The sequence below is a fragment of the Siniperca chuatsi genome, linkage group LG9, assembly GCF_020085105.1.
Source record: "Siniperca chuatsi isolate FFG_IHB_CAS linkage group LG9, ASM2008510v1, whole genome shotgun sequence".
NCBI lineage: Eukaryota > Metazoa > Chordata > Actinopteri > Centrarchiformes > Sinipercidae > Siniperca > Siniperca chuatsi.
The window spans coordinates 16,512,485-16,531,906 of record NC_058050.1 but is presented as its reverse complement, the minus strand read 5'-3'; the positions used below and the strand labels follow the sequence as shown (position 1 = coordinate 16,531,906).

The 19,422-nt window shown below is 37.5% G+C and overlaps 2 protein-coding genes across 6 annotated transcripts; one reads left to right on the top strand and one right to left on the bottom strand.

Annotated features, from left to right (window-relative positions):
* Nucleotides 1–266: 266 nt before the first annotated feature.
* LOC122881460 (sialic acid-binding Ig-like lectin 13) lies at nucleotides 267–4,863 on the bottom strand. Its single transcript, XM_044207712.1, is given in 8 exon segments — nucleotides 267–991; nucleotides 1,288–1,302; nucleotides 1,454–1,553; nucleotides 2,641–2,931; nucleotides 3,028–3,282; nucleotides 3,285–3,422; nucleotides 3,541–3,616; nucleotides 4,577–4,863. Coding segments are annotated over 6 exon segments (843 nt in total). The 5' UTR covers nucleotides 3,587–3,616; nucleotides 4,577–4,863; the 3' UTR covers nucleotides 267–991; nucleotides 1,288–1,289.
* A 3,706-nt stretch (nucleotides 4,864–8,569) lies between these two features.
* On the top strand, nucleotides 8,570–18,352 carry LOC122881443 (sialic acid-binding Ig-like lectin 14). 5 transcript variants are annotated; one of them, XM_044207687.1, is made up of 13 exons: nucleotides 8,570–8,886; nucleotides 9,649–9,697; nucleotides 10,731–10,859; nucleotides 10,939–11,745; nucleotides 13,074–13,143; nucleotides 13,382–13,744; nucleotides 14,762–15,052; nucleotides 16,266–16,517; nucleotides 16,614–16,874; nucleotides 16,998–17,091; nucleotides 17,414–17,506; nucleotides 17,650–17,722; nucleotides 17,801–18,352. In XM_044207687.1, exons 5-13 carry the CDS (start codon nucleotides 13,095–13,097, stop codon nucleotides 17,834–17,836), a joined length of 1,512 nt encoding a protein of 503 aa, XP_044063622.1. In that variant the 5' UTR covers nucleotides 8,570–8,886; nucleotides 9,649–9,697; nucleotides 10,731–10,859; nucleotides 10,939–11,745; nucleotides 13,074–13,094; the 3' UTR covers nucleotides 17,837–18,352. The 5 variants fall into 5 exon arrangements, with proteins under 5 accessions (XP_044063622.1, XP_044063624.1, XP_044063619.1 ...); XM_044207689.1 differs by having other exon boundaries at nucleotides 8,571–8,886; nucleotides 9,649–9,663; nucleotides 10,939–11,740; XM_044207684.1 differs by having other exon boundaries at nucleotides 8,571–8,886; nucleotides 9,649–9,663.
* Nucleotides 18,353–19,422: the final 1,070 nt, after the last annotated feature.

Below are 19,422 nucleotides of genomic sequence, written 5' to 3'. Positions count from 1 at the left end.
TAATGACATGACTGAATGAGTACTGAGAGTGGCCAGTTTCTAAAAAACATCCATGGCAGGTTTCTCTGACATGTCTGGTGTAGGAGCTCCAGATTTTGCTCCAGCTAAAGGTAGTGGAATAAAATCTCAGACTGTTACAATTTCATGAAACTTGAGTATAGCCGTCACTCACAGTAAACAGAATGCAGAAGGTTTGAACATACTTCCTCCTGTGGAGGACAAAGGCATTAACAAGCGAGCAATGATGAAGCAATCACAAAACAGGCTGAGCACAAATCAAAATTTAATGTTCAAAGAAAAATGTTTACATGATACATCTGTTCAGACAACAGGAAGTCATTAGTACATTTAAATGAGATCTTTTTGGTACTGAAACAGTTTTGACATATTTCTCTTCAAATTGAGATTAAAACACTTTTAGATTTGGTACTGAGGTTTATAAAAGTTCAGTTAATGTTATTAGCAGAAATCACATATTCACACAAGCGAGCACACTGTCACTGCTGGCTATAATTTACAGCTGAGAAAACCTAACACAGTGCCTCTAATATCACATGCCAGTGGATGGTGAATAAAGAATAGGAGTTTAACAACTAAAAAGTTTATTTTCTCCTCATAAACTAAACTTGTGACAGAACAAACCAAAGTGAATAGGAAGGAATGATAATTAGCCATTTCTACACTGACTAAATCAGTTGACAGTACATAATGTTGCTTTTCAGGAAAAACATGCTAAAACATTTAAGCTTTGTTAACATAATTTTATATATATTTTGTGTTCTAAGTTGCTGTTTTGTAATGGCATTTTTCTGAAGTTAATATGTGAATAACATGAAAGCAAGCTTGTCAAACAAATAGATTCAACTCTCCAATGAATGATTTTCCTCTTGACTTAATTTCATTTTTTTTTTAAACAGTATTATTATAGCGAAATTTTAAAGGCAGCACTTTTGCAGACAGCAATAGACTTCTTCTGGTTTCCTTTGATTATCTGAAAGAACAGGAAAATACACATTTGATCCAATTTGATTTTCTACGTTTGACTTTTAAAGCTGCAAAGACTCCCATGGGACAATAGTGTTGCTCTGTGTCTGCTACAACTGTGTGTGAACAAGCTGGTTTTGGGTTTCTTCTGCCCCCTTGTGGTCCAAAATGTATTAATGCAGCGATCAATATTTTTTTAATGCATTTTTGAGTCAATCTTGGTTTGACTGCGAGAACAACACAACTAATGAAGAAAGCTGTGGTCTCACATATTTCTGTGAAGTTCTTTTCTTCACTTCTCACCTTCAGACTCTGTTCCTGATTAGACCATAGAAAGAGAAGAACAGAAAATAAGATGTGATCATTTTATATATAAATATAAGCATATATCTTGTCAAAAACAGCAACACAAATAAACATGCCACTTCTGCAGAGATATGTGTTTCATGTAAGTCTGTATTGAACTCACTTGTATTTTTTCACCATGAAAATGCAGAAGACTGCAACGATCACAGCGATACCAATCCCCACTACTGTGGGAATGATGATGTGGTTACAGTTTTCTGTACCTGCATACAGACAAAAGTTATATAAGAGCCATTCTTCCTTTATATTGCACATATGAGAAGAAGACAACATCAAGTATATATCGCTGATGGCTGACAGTCATCGACCACTGAGCCACACCAACACCGGGGCACACCCTGCCACACACACACACACACACACACACACACACACACACACACACACACACACACACACACACATTACCACACACAGACAGGGTCCACAATCAACACCCGTTAAGCAACAATAGATTTTGCCGTGTAAAATCTCGTCGCTCAAAGTGCAATAAAAGCTTTGCAAGTACAAAGCCAATAAGAATAATTTATGAAAACATTTAGTGCCCTAGAACTGATGAATTTGTAGTTTAAGGAGTGTCAGCCAGAGAGCGCAAAAATGATGGATGGGTTTATTCTAATTATTATAATAGCTCTTTGCGCCTGATTTATTAAAGGAAAAACTGTGTTTTTAATCGCACTATTTACCGCCCAGTGAAAGCATGTCTTAATTTAGGTGCAAATATAAAATGTACTTTTTATTTGTATCGCAAAACTGAGGATTAAAACTTCAGAGTGAACTCTCCTGTTCTCTCCTCTGAACCTAAATTTCAAAGAGGTAGGAATCGGACTACTACACCTACCAAACATGAAGCAAAGTGCTACACCATGGTGGTTTTCCACCGTCACTGATCAATATCTGCTCACATCCACTGGCCTTTTTTTAAATTCACTGGCATATTCTGCAGTTACATTTAAAATATTTGTTATTATCAGATGATCTGCTCAATGAAGCAGCTTAAACATTAGCTATAGGGAGAAAAAGTAAGGAAAGACAGGGTGAGTAAATGAGGGTGGGCTGTGAATGGGCTCAAAGGTGCAAAAAATAGAAATAGTACCTTTACAGGAGTAACCCATAAGACGACCCCTTATAACAAATGCACAGCAGCTACTCTTCTTCATCATGGAAAGATCTGCTGGTTTTAATGAACTTCATTTTGACCACTCCCAGTATTAAGTTACGACTTTCACAAAATATTTTCTACTGCAATAACTAAGGGAATAAATGACCAACAGAGTGAAAAGATCTCACGTTTTACATCGAGTTTCAGTGATGAAGAGGACGTCTTCTGTCCATTAAATTGTGATGTGCAGGTGACCTCACTGTGGTCATCCTTCTCCTCAGGAATGAACGTCAGGATGGACTGTGTCTCCCACAAGCCTAAACTAATTTCTCTGTGGACCTCAGTGTCTGCGGTGCCCCTACTCCATGTGAGTTTAGGCCCATGCGAGGGGCAGGTATGGGTGACTGAACAGACGACAGTGTAGGGATGATCTTGAATGGCTGTCTTGGGGTGAATCAGTGTAGGTTTCGGAGGATCAGCTATGAAAAAAGGCAGAGATACAGTAAGAGGCAAATCGTTGTAACACAGAAAATCATTGTAAAGATTTATGTAATCTTGAAAAGTTGGTGACATACAGAGCATTCTGAACTCAACACAATCTTCAAGAAAGGAGAACTTGTCAACGGTGGATGTATCAGTCTCTGTTCGTGCTAGTTCAATCCGGAAACAGAAAGGGCCATTATCATGATCTTTAATTTCAGTAATTTCTAAGGTGCAGTTGTTGTCACCCAGACGTCCCAACAACCGTGTGCGCGCCCCTAAGTTTTCCAAGACTTGCGTTTGATCATCGCTATAGATGCGTTGATCTCGATTTCTTGACTTATGCCAGATCCTCTGAGTTTGGAGGTGGGCAGGCGTTCTTTAGGATGGGTGAATGAACAGGGTACCACAATGCAGGATGTAACCAGGGCGTCAAGGGTTTTTACAACATTGGCCTTCCATTCTCCACTAAGCACGGGGCTGCTAATAGCTGAAAGAGAAAAATGGAAGTGGCAAAGAAAGAAATTACTTCTAGGAGGTCTCTTTGATTTCTTTCATTAACTACTGTAGGGTGTATTTAGGAATGAGATTGAAGGTGACTTAATTACCTGCCAAGAGCAGACAGAAAGTCATCATCTTTCTCTGTTTGTCCATACTTCTCTGAGGTTTTGTTGGTGTAATACACTGTGGTAATAAAAAGTGGGAAAAAGACCACATGCATATAATTGTAAAAGTAAAATGACTTGAAAATATATTTGTATGAATTTTTATTTCTATGACAAATACTGACATTATTAATGTCCTCACATACGATATTTTAACAAAAAAAAGCGAAAATATTCATTATATGAACTGTCTATTCGATGACAGAATGTAAGACAAAATGAAAGTGCTGAAGCTTTAATGGCAGTTAATGGCTTTTATGTATATTCTTTACAACGGGGAAGTGGTGTGGTTCAGTAAAACAAACAATGAAACACCTTTCACACAGAGTGAAACACAGTGGAAATATAATTTTACCATTTAAAATAATCAATGATAAAAAATAATTGTAATTCTTTCTGTTTAGTGGATGCATTATTCTGTGCTCAAGAATGAAAAATGTTGTAAATTTAAAGCATAAACATATATGCAGTTTTCTAATGAAGTATCCTGGTGTGACTCTGTTCACCTCAGCTAAACATTTAGAGGAGCTGCTGAACATAACTGGCCATAAAGCAAATTAATGGTGCAGCTTTAAATAGTCCAACTAAATATTTGGCTCTATAGGAAAAAGGGACACAGCGTCCAGTAGTGAGAGTGAAGCTGCATGTTTTCTGTACATCCCCAGGCACATTTGTTCAGAATTTACAGTAGGTTTTATGCTGCCTGGCAGCTTTTATCCTGTAAATTCAGTGTTTTCTTTTTTAGTTGAAACTGCTCTTGTGCACACAGAGGAGCAACTGACCCACTATCTGACTGAGTCAGCAGCAGCTCAGCTTGTTGCATCATCTTGATTATCCTGCTGTGATATTATTTCCACGCAAGTTTTCAGGCTACTAAATGTGATACATCTGTCAGCTGTTCATGCTAAACATTAAAATATGTCTGGAGACAGTTTCAAACTGGGCTCGTCTATATTAGTAACTTGTTAAAGCTACTTACCAAACTGGAGAAATTCCAAGTAGCTCGGACAGGCTCTGTCCCTGTGTCTATGTCGACAGCAGCACACAGTAACTGCAACAACAACTGCAGTGTTCTCGCTGGCAAGACAGTAGGCCTACTTCACTAACTACAATAACATCAACAACTACACAGCAAGTACTTATACTAACAGTCATGGGGCTATCAGTAAAGCCATCGGGAAAATGAGACAGTTTCACTCAGTTTCACTTTCGCTGTCTCTCTGGAAATTTTTCTACCCCACCTTCTAACTGATTCCAGGCAAAGGCACTTGCCAGAACAAACATCTAGCAACCTCCTTAGGGACAGTACAGAAAATATTGGGGTGGGGAGGGGGGCTGATTGGAAAAGGGGGAAGTCATTGACTTTTTAATTTTTGATTTAATTTTGTCACTTTATATAACACATTTAACACTTCTTGACCCATTTAACTACTGTACTGTAGTTCTGCTTTTTGTTAAGATGCAGAACAAGCTGAAGGTAGGAGCTGTAGGCGAGTGAACAATAACGCACTCTGGAGATATAATGATCAATCACCAATATCAGATATCCACAGGTATTCTATTGATAAAAACTGACATATTGATCCTATTGGCTTGTAGCTGATTATGATGAGGAGATTAACCCCCAAATTTCAGACTACCCTCCCTTAAACAAAAAGAAAAACTACATATCCCTTCTCCTCTAGTACATGCTTCAACTTGAGCTATTGATTTGTTGAGGAGAGCCACAGAATTTCTTGAACTTTCCATCACACCCGTCACCTAATTAAGTTTGTTTCCACTCCTTGTTTCACTCCCACCCTTTAATGGCTTCAGCTACCCTTTAACAGTCTTAAAGCAACACCATCTCTTTGATTTCTTTTATTAACTACTGTACACTTTCATTAACTACATACAAATACACTTTCAAGTCATTTCACTTTTGCAATTATATGTATGTGGTCTTTTTCCCACTTTTTAATACCACAGTGTATTACACCAGCAAAACCTCAGAGAAGTATGGACAAAGAGAGAAAGATGATGATATTCTGTCTGCTCTTGGCAGGTAACATAATCAAGTCACCTCTTTGTTTCCAATCTCATTCCTAAATACAGCAGGGTGTATTTAGGAATGAGACATCTTTCTCTCTTTGTCCATACTTCTCTGAGGTTTTGTTGGTGTAATACACTGTGGTGTTTAAATGAAAAGAAAAAAATTACTTGAACATATATATATATATATATATATATATATATATATATATATATATATATATATATATATATATATATATATATATATATACTGACATTATTAATGTCCTCATATACAGTATATGTATTTTCACAAACCAAAAGATTGTATGAACTGCCTACACTCCTTTTCCTTCCCTTTCTGTCTATTCAATGAAATTATACAATGATTCAAAATGAAATAAATATAATTAGGTTGACAAACAATTAAGATACAGTAAATAAAAATATATACCCTGTGGTAGGGCCTCTATCAAACCAAAATATCGAGCCTTCATCTCCTACTTGTTGTCTATTGCTTCTTCCATCCCATCACTCTTGAGTTCCATTTCCCTGGACAGTGCAAGCCATGCTGAACTCTGTCTTTGGCTCTACCTTCTCGCCAACTGGAATGGTATCGCTTTCTTCGACCAACTGTCTCACCCACATGACATCAATCCATACACTGACGCAGCTCCTTCTGTTGGTTTTGGGGGTTTCATGCAGCAGCATGGCCTCCGGAGCTTACAAGTGAAAGCCAGGTAACTTCCTCTGCTCTCTTCAAAATCTACCCCATGGCAGCTGCAGCCATTCTGTGGGGCCAACGAATGGTCCCGCAAGTCCATCCTCATGTACTCTGACAACTTTGCAGCCGTCAACATAATAAACAAAGGTCGCTCCAACACCCCATCCATCATGCTGTCCTCAGATAACCTTACTTTTCAGAGGACTTCAACATCAAGAGCCAGCTCAAAATCCTCGCCACCATCCTCTTACAGCCGACTTGCTGTCAGTCTGCATCCACACCATCTGCTCCAGCATCCCTCATGTTAACATTAGAAGCCATGTTTCTGCTGGCTTTCTTTGGTTTCCTCAGATGCTCTGAATTCACCGCCTCTACCCTTCACTTCGACCCATGCCGTCATGCCTGCATTTCAGACTTGTCACATTTCTCAGACGACACCTTAGTATTCTAACTAAAATGAACCAAAACCAATCAATCCAGCCATCCTACGCCCATCTTCTACTTCGAGGTCCAATCACCGCTGAACCCTTTTTAAGCACTTGCAAACTACATGCAATTCCAGAAATCCCAGAGCATAATCACATCAGAACATGTCTGCGTCTCCGAGTCTGGACAAGTGGCTCGATTCTGGTTCCACCAGCACTTCAACCACGTACTCTCCTTGTCTGAGATTTCTCCCATTCATTACTCTAGTCACTCCTTCAGGATAGGAGCTGCTACCTCGGCCTCCCACAATGGCATTCCTGAGCACTTGATACAAATCATGGGCCATTGGTCCTCCCAAGTGTATCACCGCTACATTTCTTCTGATCTCAAAGATCTCAGATCTGCTCAGTCTTGTCTAAAATAAGTGGAGGCTTTTGGGTGTCCCCACCGAAGCTTCGCCACACATAGTAGCCAACCAAGCAAACAGCAAGTCAGTCCTCCAACACAATCTTGTTTCATCTATAAATCATTTAAACGTATCCCGTTGATGGTGTGGTCCTTGCTAGTGAAGTACAGGTGCAGGAAAAAGGTTGATAGATAAAATGGATTTGATTGCACAGGATACAGCAGGCACAGTGTAAATCAATTTAATTGCACAGAAAATTATTTTACGGCGTAAGTATAATTTAAATGATATGTATATATATGATGTATATGAAGGACAGTTGCACAATATCAATATAGATTAATTGCACAGGAAAATAAATGAATATGGTTAACATTTATTTTCACACATTTAACAATTAGATATTTAAAATCTGATTACACAACTGATTGTCCCCTTAAACTCCCCAGTGTACTCTAAATTCTGTATTTACAACTTCCAATCCTTTGAAAAACTAATATTTCCTAAAAAAAAACTACAATTCCCTAGAGGCCTGCCATGCAGCTTGATACAAATCTGCACCACAGTTGTAGTTGTGAAAGAAAACCTTAACATGGGAAGTAACAGTGAGGAAAATACTTCCGGGTGGCGGATCCTTGGTTCTCCAATGGGACTGATGCTCACAGCATCGTATAGCGCCGCGGTCAGGTTAATATTGGAGTGAATGGATGACCGGAGCAGTTGCTCTTAGCGTCTAATATTGCCACAGATGGTTTTACATTGGAGTTTAAAAATCTGACATTTCTTCCGACACTGGCTGCCCGATCAGTTCTGCACATGTGCATACTTATTACTGCCCAATGTATATCACACATATGTGAACATTTTACATTACGACAGCCCATGGATGTATAAAGAGACAGCCATCTTGTTTGTTTTTACTTTATTAACACAATATTATAGTACTCTAAGTTAAAAATAGAAAACTGTGTGACAGAGTATTACACTGTGATTTCAAAATAATGTATTATTCTGGAACACGTATTTTTTCATATATTGAATGAATTGTATTGAATGAATACTGAATTAAAACAAAACAGAATTATGTTTTTTTTCGTTTTTAATTACAAATGAAGTACAGATTATCCGATGATAGACGGACCAAACTAATGATTAAAAATGTTTTTTTTTATCTTGAGTGTGAGTAGGATTGTTTTATGATCAGTCATTCACATCACAAGTAATTTGGAACATGCACATTTGCAGTAACCTCCGTTGACTTACAGGACATTTGCGCATGTGCATGACGGATCAGTACTGACAAGGCGGACTAGTGCGTAGATGAGTTTTCGTGTTTGGCGTGATGACGTTTAATATCCCCGACAACCTCTGTAGTCTCATTAAGCCACTTGTTGAAGTTTGTATCTCTGCAGACCGGAGACTTTGAGAGGGCGCTGTAACTGTCAATCATTTTTTTAATTTGGCCAATCAGTGGCTTACAATCCACTGTCAGTCAAAAACTAATTTCCCCAATACACGGCCTGAACCAATTGTCAATCAGTTTTTAATTGGATAATCATCTTTCTCATAGGGAGAAGGGCCCAGTTGTGACCTGACATTTTTTCACAACAGCTAACGTAATTTAGCTGGTCCGTCTGCCTGCGGAGAGAGAGCTTCTGCGCACAAGCTCCTTGGATCGAAGTGTGGGTCGCCAGGTTGCGGTGACCGATGGGTTGAAATTGTATGTAGTGTGTGGATTGTGTGTGTAGATGTGTTTCATAGACAACCTGGCAACAAACATCCAAAACTTGGATCCTTGTATTCATAATAAAGTTTGAGGACCATGCAAATTACTTTGAGATGAGGGAACTGGAAGTGCTAAAATGCTAACTCATTTCCGGGTTTTAGGACTCATTCCTGCAACACTCTACTGAAGGAGAAATAATCTAAACTGATATCCGTAACATTAACCTATCGTATTGTTGAAATAAATACTTTCGTGTTTTAGTTCTGAGAAATGTTGAGGAAAATACTTGCGGCGGGTCCTTGGTTCTCCAATGGGACTGATGATCACAGATGGTTGCTCTGAGGGTCTAATATTGCCACATATAGTTTTACATTAGAGTTAATTGAAAGATTCAGCGCTTTAATTTAGTCTTACATTCTGTCATTGAATAGACAGTTCACATAATGAATATTTTCGCTTTTGGTTGGTTAAAATACCATATGTGAGGACGTTAATAATGTCAGTGTTTGTCATACGAATAAAAATACATACAAATACACAGTAGTGGGGATTGGTATCACTGTGATCTTTGCAGTCTTCTGTATTTTCATTGTGAAAAAATACAAGTGAGTTCATTACAGACTTACATGAAACACATATCTCTGCAGAAGTGGCATGTTTATTTGTGTTGCTGTTTTTGATAAGATATATGCTTATATTTATATATAAAATGATCACATCTTATTTTCTGTTCTTTTCTTTCTATGGTCTAATCAGGAACAGAGTCTGAAGGTGAGAAGTGAAGAAAAGAACTTCACAGAAATATGTGAGACCACAGCTTTCTTCATTAGTTGTGTTGTTCTCGCAGTCAAACCAAGATTGACTCAAAAATGCATTAAAAAAATATTGATCGCTGCATTAATACATTTTGGACCACAAGGGGGCAGAAGAAACCCAAAACCAGCTTGTTCACACACAGTTGTAGCAGACACAGAGCAACACTATTGTCCCATGGGAGTCTTTGCAGCTTTAAAAGTCAAACGTAGAAAATCAAATTGGATCAAATGTGTAACCAGAAGAAGTCTGCTGTCTATTGCTGTCTGCAAAAGTGCTGCCTTTAAAAATTGTTTTTATGAAATTAAGTCAAGAGGAAAATCATTTACTGGAGGGTTGAATCTATTTGTTTGACAAGCTTGCTTTCATGTTATTCACATATTAACTTCAGAGAAACTTAAAACAATAGACCACAAAAACAACAAGATATAAAATTATGTTAACAAAGCTTAAATGTTTTAGGAGCCTGGTTCCCTGAAAAGCAACATTATGTACTGTCAACTGATTTAGTCAGTGTAGAAGTGGCTAATTATCATTCCTTCGTATTTACTTTGGTTTGTTTTGTCAACAAACAAGTTTAGTTCATGAAAAAAAACTTTTTAGTTGTTAAACTCCTATTCTTTATTCACCATCCACTGGCATGTGATATTAGAGGCACTGTGTTAGGTTTTCTCAGTTGATCATTACAGTCAGCGGTGACACTGTGTGCTCGCTTGTGTGAATATGTGATTTCCGGCCTGCACTTTCTACTTATACTTTATATATACTTAGTACTTCAACAGCACAGAGATGAAACCTGAAACAAAAGCAATCAAACTGAAACACTGATGATAAAGACATACATTTGCAATAAAAACATACAATTACAACGTGTGTGTTTGTGATTCAAGGAAGTTCCCAGATTAACTGACTGATTAATACAAACTGATTGTAAGATCCATTAATCAGCGGTGATTAACTTGTACTGTTACTGCTGTGTATAATCTCATCCAGAGAGATACAGTTAAGTGTTCCTTTGATGACAGGCCTTCACTCTGCCCTGTGGGACTGTCTTTAAAATGGAGGAGCCTGACCACCTCTCAATCAACGTTGGAACTTCAGCAGACAAACTAGCAGCGAGGAGGGACATCATTGTGACCTGTTTTAGTAACCAGGTAAAAAACTATTTGTGTGCATTCTACAGCGTATGTGCACAGTAGTGTGTAATTGCTAACAGACATTCATTTGGTGCAGTTTCTGTTTTTTTGATTCACAGATTTGCTCATCGCATATCCCGAATTTCCAATTCAAGCACATTTCCTGTCATGGGTAACTCAGCATCGACCGGCTTCATTACTCCTACTCCCAGGAAACTGTCCTGGGGGCGCCAGAAAGAGGACACGGTCAAGCTGGAGGACTTCTTGACACAACACGAAGAGGATCTCTGGAGAGTTAAAGGAAAACAGAGTTTTTCTATGAAAAAGGTCCACTTCTCTCGTAACGTCCGTTACGTTGACCTAGCTGTCAAAGAGAGTGACCGTTTTTATCCAAACAGGGGCGAAATGTTGAACCCTGCTTTTGTCGGAGATCAGGGTCCATGAATGACTCTGGACGCTGGACAATTAAATCTACACAACAACTCAACAAGAAGATCCTCTCAGTTGTGGTGTTTGAAGGGGTAACTGCAAACAGCCCCTGAGATGCTACAGCAACATGAGAGAGGTCTTTCGTAGAAGGTCTCTGCTAAGACAATTTTATCTCTCACCACAAGACTGTAGGTGTGAACATGCAACATTTGAACAGGAAGGGAGTTCTAGTTGAAATGGAAGCAAAAGTGAAACTGTTTTCCCCTGTTTCTCCCTTTTTTGCATTTGCATGATCTAGTTAAACCAACAAAAAGCCTTTTATACTTTAAATTGGAGAAATAATGTTCAGATATTAACAGAACGAGCAGAAATCACATGAAACAACTCATCACGTGACTTCAGTAGTTATAGGGATCAACTGAGCAAAGGAAATCCTGTCTTCACAACTCTGCATCTGTGATACACACAGTGTAAGGTACAGTTTATGTTATTTTCCTGGTAGAAAATGAGATTAATATCTAAAAAAAATTTACTATCTGCTCAGTAACTAAACTTCTCAAATAAGAATTGGTTGTGCTAACTGTATTTACATTAACAACTGACAAAAGTAAATACTAAAGAGGGATGATTTGCAACTTCTATGGACTTTTCAATGAGTTTACATGTCATCGCATTCAGTCAGCACTTGCTGTTCAGGAAAATGTTTCATGCTTGTATTTCATCTTGCACATTGTTGTCAAGGTATTTTGAAGTCTGAAGCAAATATAGTTTACATGTAAGCCAGCTTGTTGGACAAATACATTCAACCTTCCAGCTGATTCTGTTTTGGCCTCTTGATTTATTTTAAGTGCAAAAACTTGGTCATTGTACATGTTTGTGGTCTTCTCTGAGGTTTGGTCACTGTTTTTTCCTGTTATCTTTGTTTAGCTGAAAGAACAAACAAATTCACACAGCCTGTGCAAATAATCAACTATAATACTGTATATTAGTATATGACACCAAAATATTCTATCATTAAGAAATCATTTTAACAATGTATATTCACACTGTTATGCAAATTGCTGTAGTGCATAGTCAAGCCATTTTACAGCCTCAGTGTTTCAATCATTAGTGTTTCTTTGGTAAAGTAACTTCTCTCATTGACTACTAAATGACCCATTAGCAGTGTTTAAAGTACTTACAAGTCAATGGGGCTATAATGATTTATGTGAAAGGAATGTAAAATTAATAATCAAAGGTGCTATGAGTGAGGTTTTTAGTTCTCCATTTAAATAAATGTGTTTGGTGGGTTGTTGGTCGAAGAGCTCAAGGAGTCTAGGTTTCATGAAATTCAAGAAACATGCCTTACAAAAATAAAATTGGAGAAGTCATGATTACTAAAATAAATTAAAGCCCTGAATATCCGAAAAAGGAAGTGAGTACCGCAGGCAGGTACACAGCTAATAAAGCTAAGGGTTGTGATCTCAGATGCAAAAGTTAAAAGCAAAATAAAAAAATTATGAGAGCTAATTAGATACTTTTTTGTATTGGTTTATGACAGTAAAATGTGAAAAATATACATCTCAGGTGAGAGTAGTTAGTAGCACAAGACATGGTTATAAAAAAGGAATAAAATGATTAATGATGATTAATATAATATACTTCCCCAATATAGTCAGATGGGACAAAAGTCAGATTTTGTGTGTAACACAATGGATGTGTGGGAAAAAAAAGTGGAATGGAAACTAGACAAGTCATCTCTCACCAAAGGGAAATGTCAGTGGCACCACTCAAGCCTGGAAATATTTGTCACTTTATTTGCAGCTCTGACCCTGAGAGGACGAGATGGATTATTTAAAATGGCCTCTGGTTTTTGTGTGCCTTTCCTTCAAAGGTATGTTACATTCTCCACACTGTATCTAGCTCTAATCTTTTATTGCTCACAAGAAGTACAATTAAACAGTCAGCTTTTTGTCTTTTTGTTGTGTTATAATCTTTTTTGTTCAGGCCAAGAATTTAATTTCCAGGTCAATTTGCATTTTATTTTGTGCAAGTTTTTGCTGTGTGTTTTTCGATCTGCCTCTGCTTTCTCTGTTTCATTTCATCACAGTTTCCTCTGCATTTTATCACAGTTGTTCAAACTGAAGCCTCATCTTGGACAGTTAAGGCGCCATCCTCAGTTAAAGGTCTCCCAGGATCCTGTGTGGTGATCCCCTGCTCATATAACTACCCAGATCCAGGAAAGATGGTCACTGAATTCACTGGGATGTGGCTTGAGGAGACAAATCAGTTTATCTATCACCCAGATGAGTCTAAAATGATGCAGAAGTATCGGAATCGGGCAAAGCTGCTGGGAGATGTCCGACAGAAGAACTGTTCACTGAAGATTGATCCCCTTCAATCAAGTGACCATGGGCCTTTTTTTTTCAGGATTGAAATCGCAGGCTATGAAAAGTTTTCTTACAAAGAGAACAAAGTCTCCATCATAATGATTAGTAAGTAATATTAAGAACTTTCACCAAACATCTTCAACAGTACAGTTAATGCAGGCAGTAATTCCAGTGTTTATCTATCTATCTGTTTGTCTATGATGTTTTCCTTTTAACATTCTGAACATTTTTCAAAAATGCAGAACATTAATCAGTGAACATGGAGTCAGGAAATTTGGTTCCTTTCCTCACGTTATTAACTTAATTGTTAAAAACATTTACAAACAAAAAACATTTTTAACTATGCAGCAGTGTTTAACTCTATGTCTTGTCTCATCTTTGAAAGTTGAATTTGTAACTTTAACCTTTAAACAAGTCCTCAGTGGTACCAGAGGCCTTTTAGGTTTCAACTGTTGTCAATAACTACCAGATTCTCATTTACTTATTTTTGCTATTATAATTGGTGGTCCTCCCCTTGCTTCAAATAGCTTTGATCATAACGGTTTAATTTCTCTAGACAGATGTATGATATTGAAAGGAAATGCCACCCATTTTAAGAACTCTGATATGTTAAATCATTTGCCCACAGCAGTTCAGTCCAAATTTTTTATCTGTCCTAAAACTTGAAATCAGACTGAAAACCTTGAATTTGTGATGTGACTACAAGTTAAGCTGTCATACCAAAATTAAGTTCCCATTCTAGCATTGTTATATTTTTAACCAGAGCTGAATGAGGGCAATAGATGAGATAGATGAAGTAAAAAAAAAATAACATATCAACTTCACAACAGCACATGACCACCTGAATGAAACAGGAAATATATTTCTTCCCATATCTTTACCCCACATTCCTCTGTAACGTATTTTACTAGTCAGTCCCTGTGTTGCTGTTGTTGTTTTTTATTTGTGTCAACTAAACTGCTTCTAAAATTCTTTAATATCAAAACAATTGAGGCTAGAATACAAAGTTTCAAGAGACATAACATTGCTACAGCCCAGTAGACTAAATGTTCTCTCTTACTTGCAATACAGTAGCCTTATGATCTTTGTTGTTGCCTATCATGACCTTTCTTGTTGTTACAGGTGAACTAAATCCTATTAGTTTCTCTGTGAAAGAGGAGGTAGTGGAGGGTCAAAATGTGTCTACGTCCTGCTCTGTGTCTCATTCCTGCCCCACCTCTCCTCCTGTCTTCAACTGGAGTCACTCTGGAGAGAAACATGTCCATCCACAGCAGCTTGAAGATGGCCAGTGGAACACAACATCTACTCTGACCTTTCGGGCTACCAGAGCTGATCACAACAAGGCTTTACAATGCACCATGATACTTCAGGAAAACCAGAAACAGATCACATCCAAGGTCCTCAAAGTAAAATGTAAGTGCACATGGCAGTGGTAATAATAAAAGCTGATGCTTCAAACACTGTACTAGTAAGTAAGTCATACTTACTAATATATAATAGCACTAAATCCAGATTACAAAGTGCTTCAAAATTACAAAAAGATGATGAAAAGCATTTGAATAAATATGGAAATTGTTAAAAAAAAATATTTCAAATCAGGACAAAGAAGCAGCAATAAAGAGAATAAAGATGAAATTTAAAACCAAACCACACTGTGGCCAAAAAGCAGAAAGACAGGCAGAAATTCTAGGGTGATGATATGTTACATAATGGATTTAGGGTTTTCTTTCCCAATGTGGAAGCTGTTTTACCAACACACATACATTCAAATACAGTAGCTTTCTAAGCTTCCTAAATCAGGTTCAGTCACTGTCAGAGGATTCATCTGCACTGGAAAAAGAGCATTATGCTGTCTCTAACTGTCATTTATATTGGATGAGCTGGCTGCATGAAGGACAGCAAATTCCGTCTGCTTTTTTCTATGTGCACTTAAATCCTTAACACACTTAATGTCTTTATTGTTAAGTTATTTTGGCCCTTTCCTATTGTTTTTTTAGCCATGCTAGCGGCCTGGCTCTATGTCAGTCCATCACTCTGTTGGTTCACCACTTTGGTCCAGACATAAATATCTCAAGAACTATTGGGTGGATTGCTATGAAATTTTTTATAGACATTCATGCTCCCCAGATGATGAATCCTACTGACCTTTCCTCCACGAGGTTAACATTTGTGGTTTTGAGTTAAATGTCTCATATTGCAGATATGTCCCCCTCATTATGAATTGTAATAACTTTGGTGAAGCCTTTTGCTTTAGCGCCATCATCTGGTCTAAATGTTTGATGAAATACCTACAAAACTAATGGCATCCCCAACAACCTTGGTTGTTCTTTCTGTTTAGTACTTAGATGGTGAACATGGTAAACATTATACCTGCTAAACATCAGCATTGTCATTGAGAGCATGTTGCAATAGTAGCGGTAGCATGTAATAGCTCAAAGCACCACTTGTGCATGCCCCACAGAACTGCTAGCATAGCTGTAGAGTCTGATTATCTTATTTGTTTATGTGCAGTGATATCAGCTCAGCTTTGACATTACTTTGTAAAAGAGTACAAAAAGTGAAAATATGTCTGTAGAGACCACCATGGCATGGTATCATTAACAGTTAATTGTATCTTTCCATGCAGACGCCCCAGACAATGTGAAGGTCGAGTACAAGTCAGATGCAAAGGAAGGAGAAGCTGTGAGGCTGGAATGCTCCAGTGATGCTCACCCACCCGCCAGCATCTATGCGTGGTATAATAAAACTGGTGCTCAGCTGCATCAGGGAAAGGTCTACATGCTGCAAAATGTCTCCAGACACACAGGAGCCCTGTTCTGTACTGCCAACAATACATTAGGACGAGGCAAATCAAGTTCTGTGCAGATCAATGTGTTATGTAAGTAAACAATCAAAGAAATGTAATGATGAAGGAGTGAATTTATATATATATATATATATATATATCCATCCACTACATTTCTTGTCCTTACAGATGCCCCTGAGATTAAGACCGAGTCATCCTGCTCTTCAGAGGCAGATATATTAAAGTGTGTGTGCATTGCAGAGTCCATACCTCCCAGCATTGTCCATTTTATGTTTTCTGACGGAGTCCTACCAAGCACCAAGGTAGAGAACAATGGCTCTGTTACTATCGGGACTCTGCAGGCCGAGTTGGGATCTTCTGAGTTTGTCCTCTGTCTGGCAAACAACATGCAGGGCAATGCCACACTCAAACTCTCTTTACCTGTTAACAGTAAGGACGTTCTTTGTATTTGTACAGTACATGACATGTCTGTATAATAAGCCTAAAGACTCTTAGCATGAATTGTATATTGAGAAAGAGAAAAATGACACTACATGTTTTCTGTTTGAACAGGTGAGATGCAGAATCTTATTATTGCCATTGCCACTGGAGCAGGCGCAATTTTGGTGATACTTTTAATAGCAGTGGGAGTTACATACATAAAATGGTAAGTTGATATAGAACAAGTTTCCTGTCATTGAAAGTAAGTCGAAAAATTATTCTGTTTCTCTTTTTAGTTACGTTTTTTTAAACTATATCATTCAAATCTGAGTGCTAGAAGACATTTTAAAAGTGTTTAATTTTTTTTAAATACAGCACAACAAAATATATACATTTAAGTCATGCAAGTATTTGTATGGAGTTGTTAATATAGAGTGGGCATGATAGCCTGTGTTCAGTTTTGCAGGTTGCATTGTTGGGTTTCAGTGGTTGTGAAAAGTGTCAATAGTTTTTCCATTGCCATAAATTAAAAAACATTATTCTGCCAGTAGGGGGAGATCCGGAGATGCACCAACATCTCACATGAGCACCATTAAGGCAGAAAAAGATGTGGAGCTCCCTAAGTACACTGCAACAAAAAGGTTTTAGTTATTCACTTCAGTTTGAACAAAAGTTTCCTCGTGATGTAAAATGACACAAGGAAGCTCATCTTGCATAGCCTTGTGTGTGTTTATGTAGTACATTTGGTAAAAAATCATGTTTGTTTTCTGCATTCTGTCCTCAGAAAAGAGAGAAACTATGATAATGCATATTGCTCTGAGGTTTATGATACTGATCATGTATATGACAACATGGAGGTATGTCAAGTTTTCCTTATTCACTCATTATTTACATGCATGAAAGAACACAATGAGTTAATCTTGTTTCCTATACAGCTTGACTTGGATGATGCAATATATGCCAATGTGTAACATGAAGAAGAACAGCATGGATTTCAGAAGAACAGCTGCAGTCCTTCGTGTTGTTTAACTGATGTGGGTCCAGAAAGTTGTTAAAAAAATACTGATTTGCTATTTTCTGTATATATTACATAAGTATTATTTTTCTGTCTCCTGTAATTCACATATATTTTTTGAAAAAAGTCTAAAAATAACTTTACAATTAATTTGTGTTTGCAGTTATTGTTTCTCCAGAACTTTTCCTTACTGCGTGTCTGATCAACAGTATTATGTGTTGTTAAAATTCACCATTACAGTATTGCAGTATTTTACTTGAAAATCTGGTTGATAACTCTTCATTTTTATACAGTATAATTCATCCAGTAACAACACATGCAAGTTACACCAAAGTGTACCTTTTGAATTTCCTGTTTTTCAGGCATGATTGCATCATCAGAGTGATAGATAAGAACATAGCTTTGAAACCTATTTCCTGCAGAATAACAAATAAAGTACAGCTGACCTTTTTGTGCATTGCTTTAAAACCAACATGGTCGATGTGGTCTGTCCCATCACAGCAGCACAACACAGATGCACTGAACATATACTACTTGCCTCACAAAACAGCTGTAGCATCACAATGTAAAAGCATTCGAGGAAGAATGATTTTAATGCCATATTAACTGACTTAATGAATTTAAGAAGGCCTGCACTGTAAATGTATCTGTATGTGTGAACACATGACAGCAGCACTTACAGTTCATGCACCTTCACAGACCATATTCACTCATTAATCAACTAAAACAATAAAATTGAAAATATTGTGTGTGCTCAGGTCAGTGTGGAAAAACCTGTGTGTGTCTTGAAAGCGTGTCAATGGTAAATTGACAGGAAGGCAAAGGGTAAGCTGATTACTTATCTTAGCTGATAGCTAAGAGTGCTGAAGTGATCGCGTCACACATTTCAAACACAAACACACCAAACACCAACCTATTCTAATGTTAGCACAAACCGCAGACCTCAAATGAACATAAACTGTAAACCCAATTTCAGTTTGGGAGATACAGTGTTCCTCGATGAACAGCCCAAACACAACTTCTGTGTTAGCCAACGTGTGTTTTGTACAGGAATCTTGAGGCTTAACTAGCAAAGCTCTTTCATTACAGCTGCTCACTATCACGTCAATGCACACAGGAATAGAAGTACTAAGCAAATCAAAATATAATACACTATAATACAGGTAAGAATTTGTTTTGTTTAATCCCCTGAAAGTTAAACCTCATAAGTGCCCTAATATTCAAACAAAGGCAAACAATTAAAAAACAAATGGACTTATATTATTTATGTAAATCCTACATAAATAATATATGATACCCACTGTAGATACCTAGTGGGGTAAGATGCCCCTTTAGCTTATTTTTATGATTGCTACATTCATTACACATTACCAATGCCCCAAAACTGTGTTCATTTATACACAATCATACTGAAATCACATTTAAACTTCAAATGCATTTGTAGTAAACAGACAATGATCTTAAGGGGGGCATCTTTCACCATCTTAGCTTCCTGGTTTTACACAATTATATGTATAAAAAACAATAAACACACAAATAAAG

Bases quoted from the DNA above. Each gene is read 5' to 3' on its own strand.
- LOC122881443 (XM_044207687.1), top strand. From the start codon at position 13,095: ATGGATTATTTAAAATGGCCTCTGGTTTTTGTGTGCCTTTCCTTCAAA. The intron at 15,053-16,265 runs GTAAGTGCACAT...CTTTCCATGCAG, and splicing joins CAAGGTCCTCAAAGTAAAAT to ACGCCCCAGACAATGTGAAG. The intron at 16,518-16,613 runs GTAAGTAAACAA...TTGTCCTTACAG, and splicing joins TGTGCAGATCAATGTGTTAT to ATGCCCCTGAGATTAAGACC.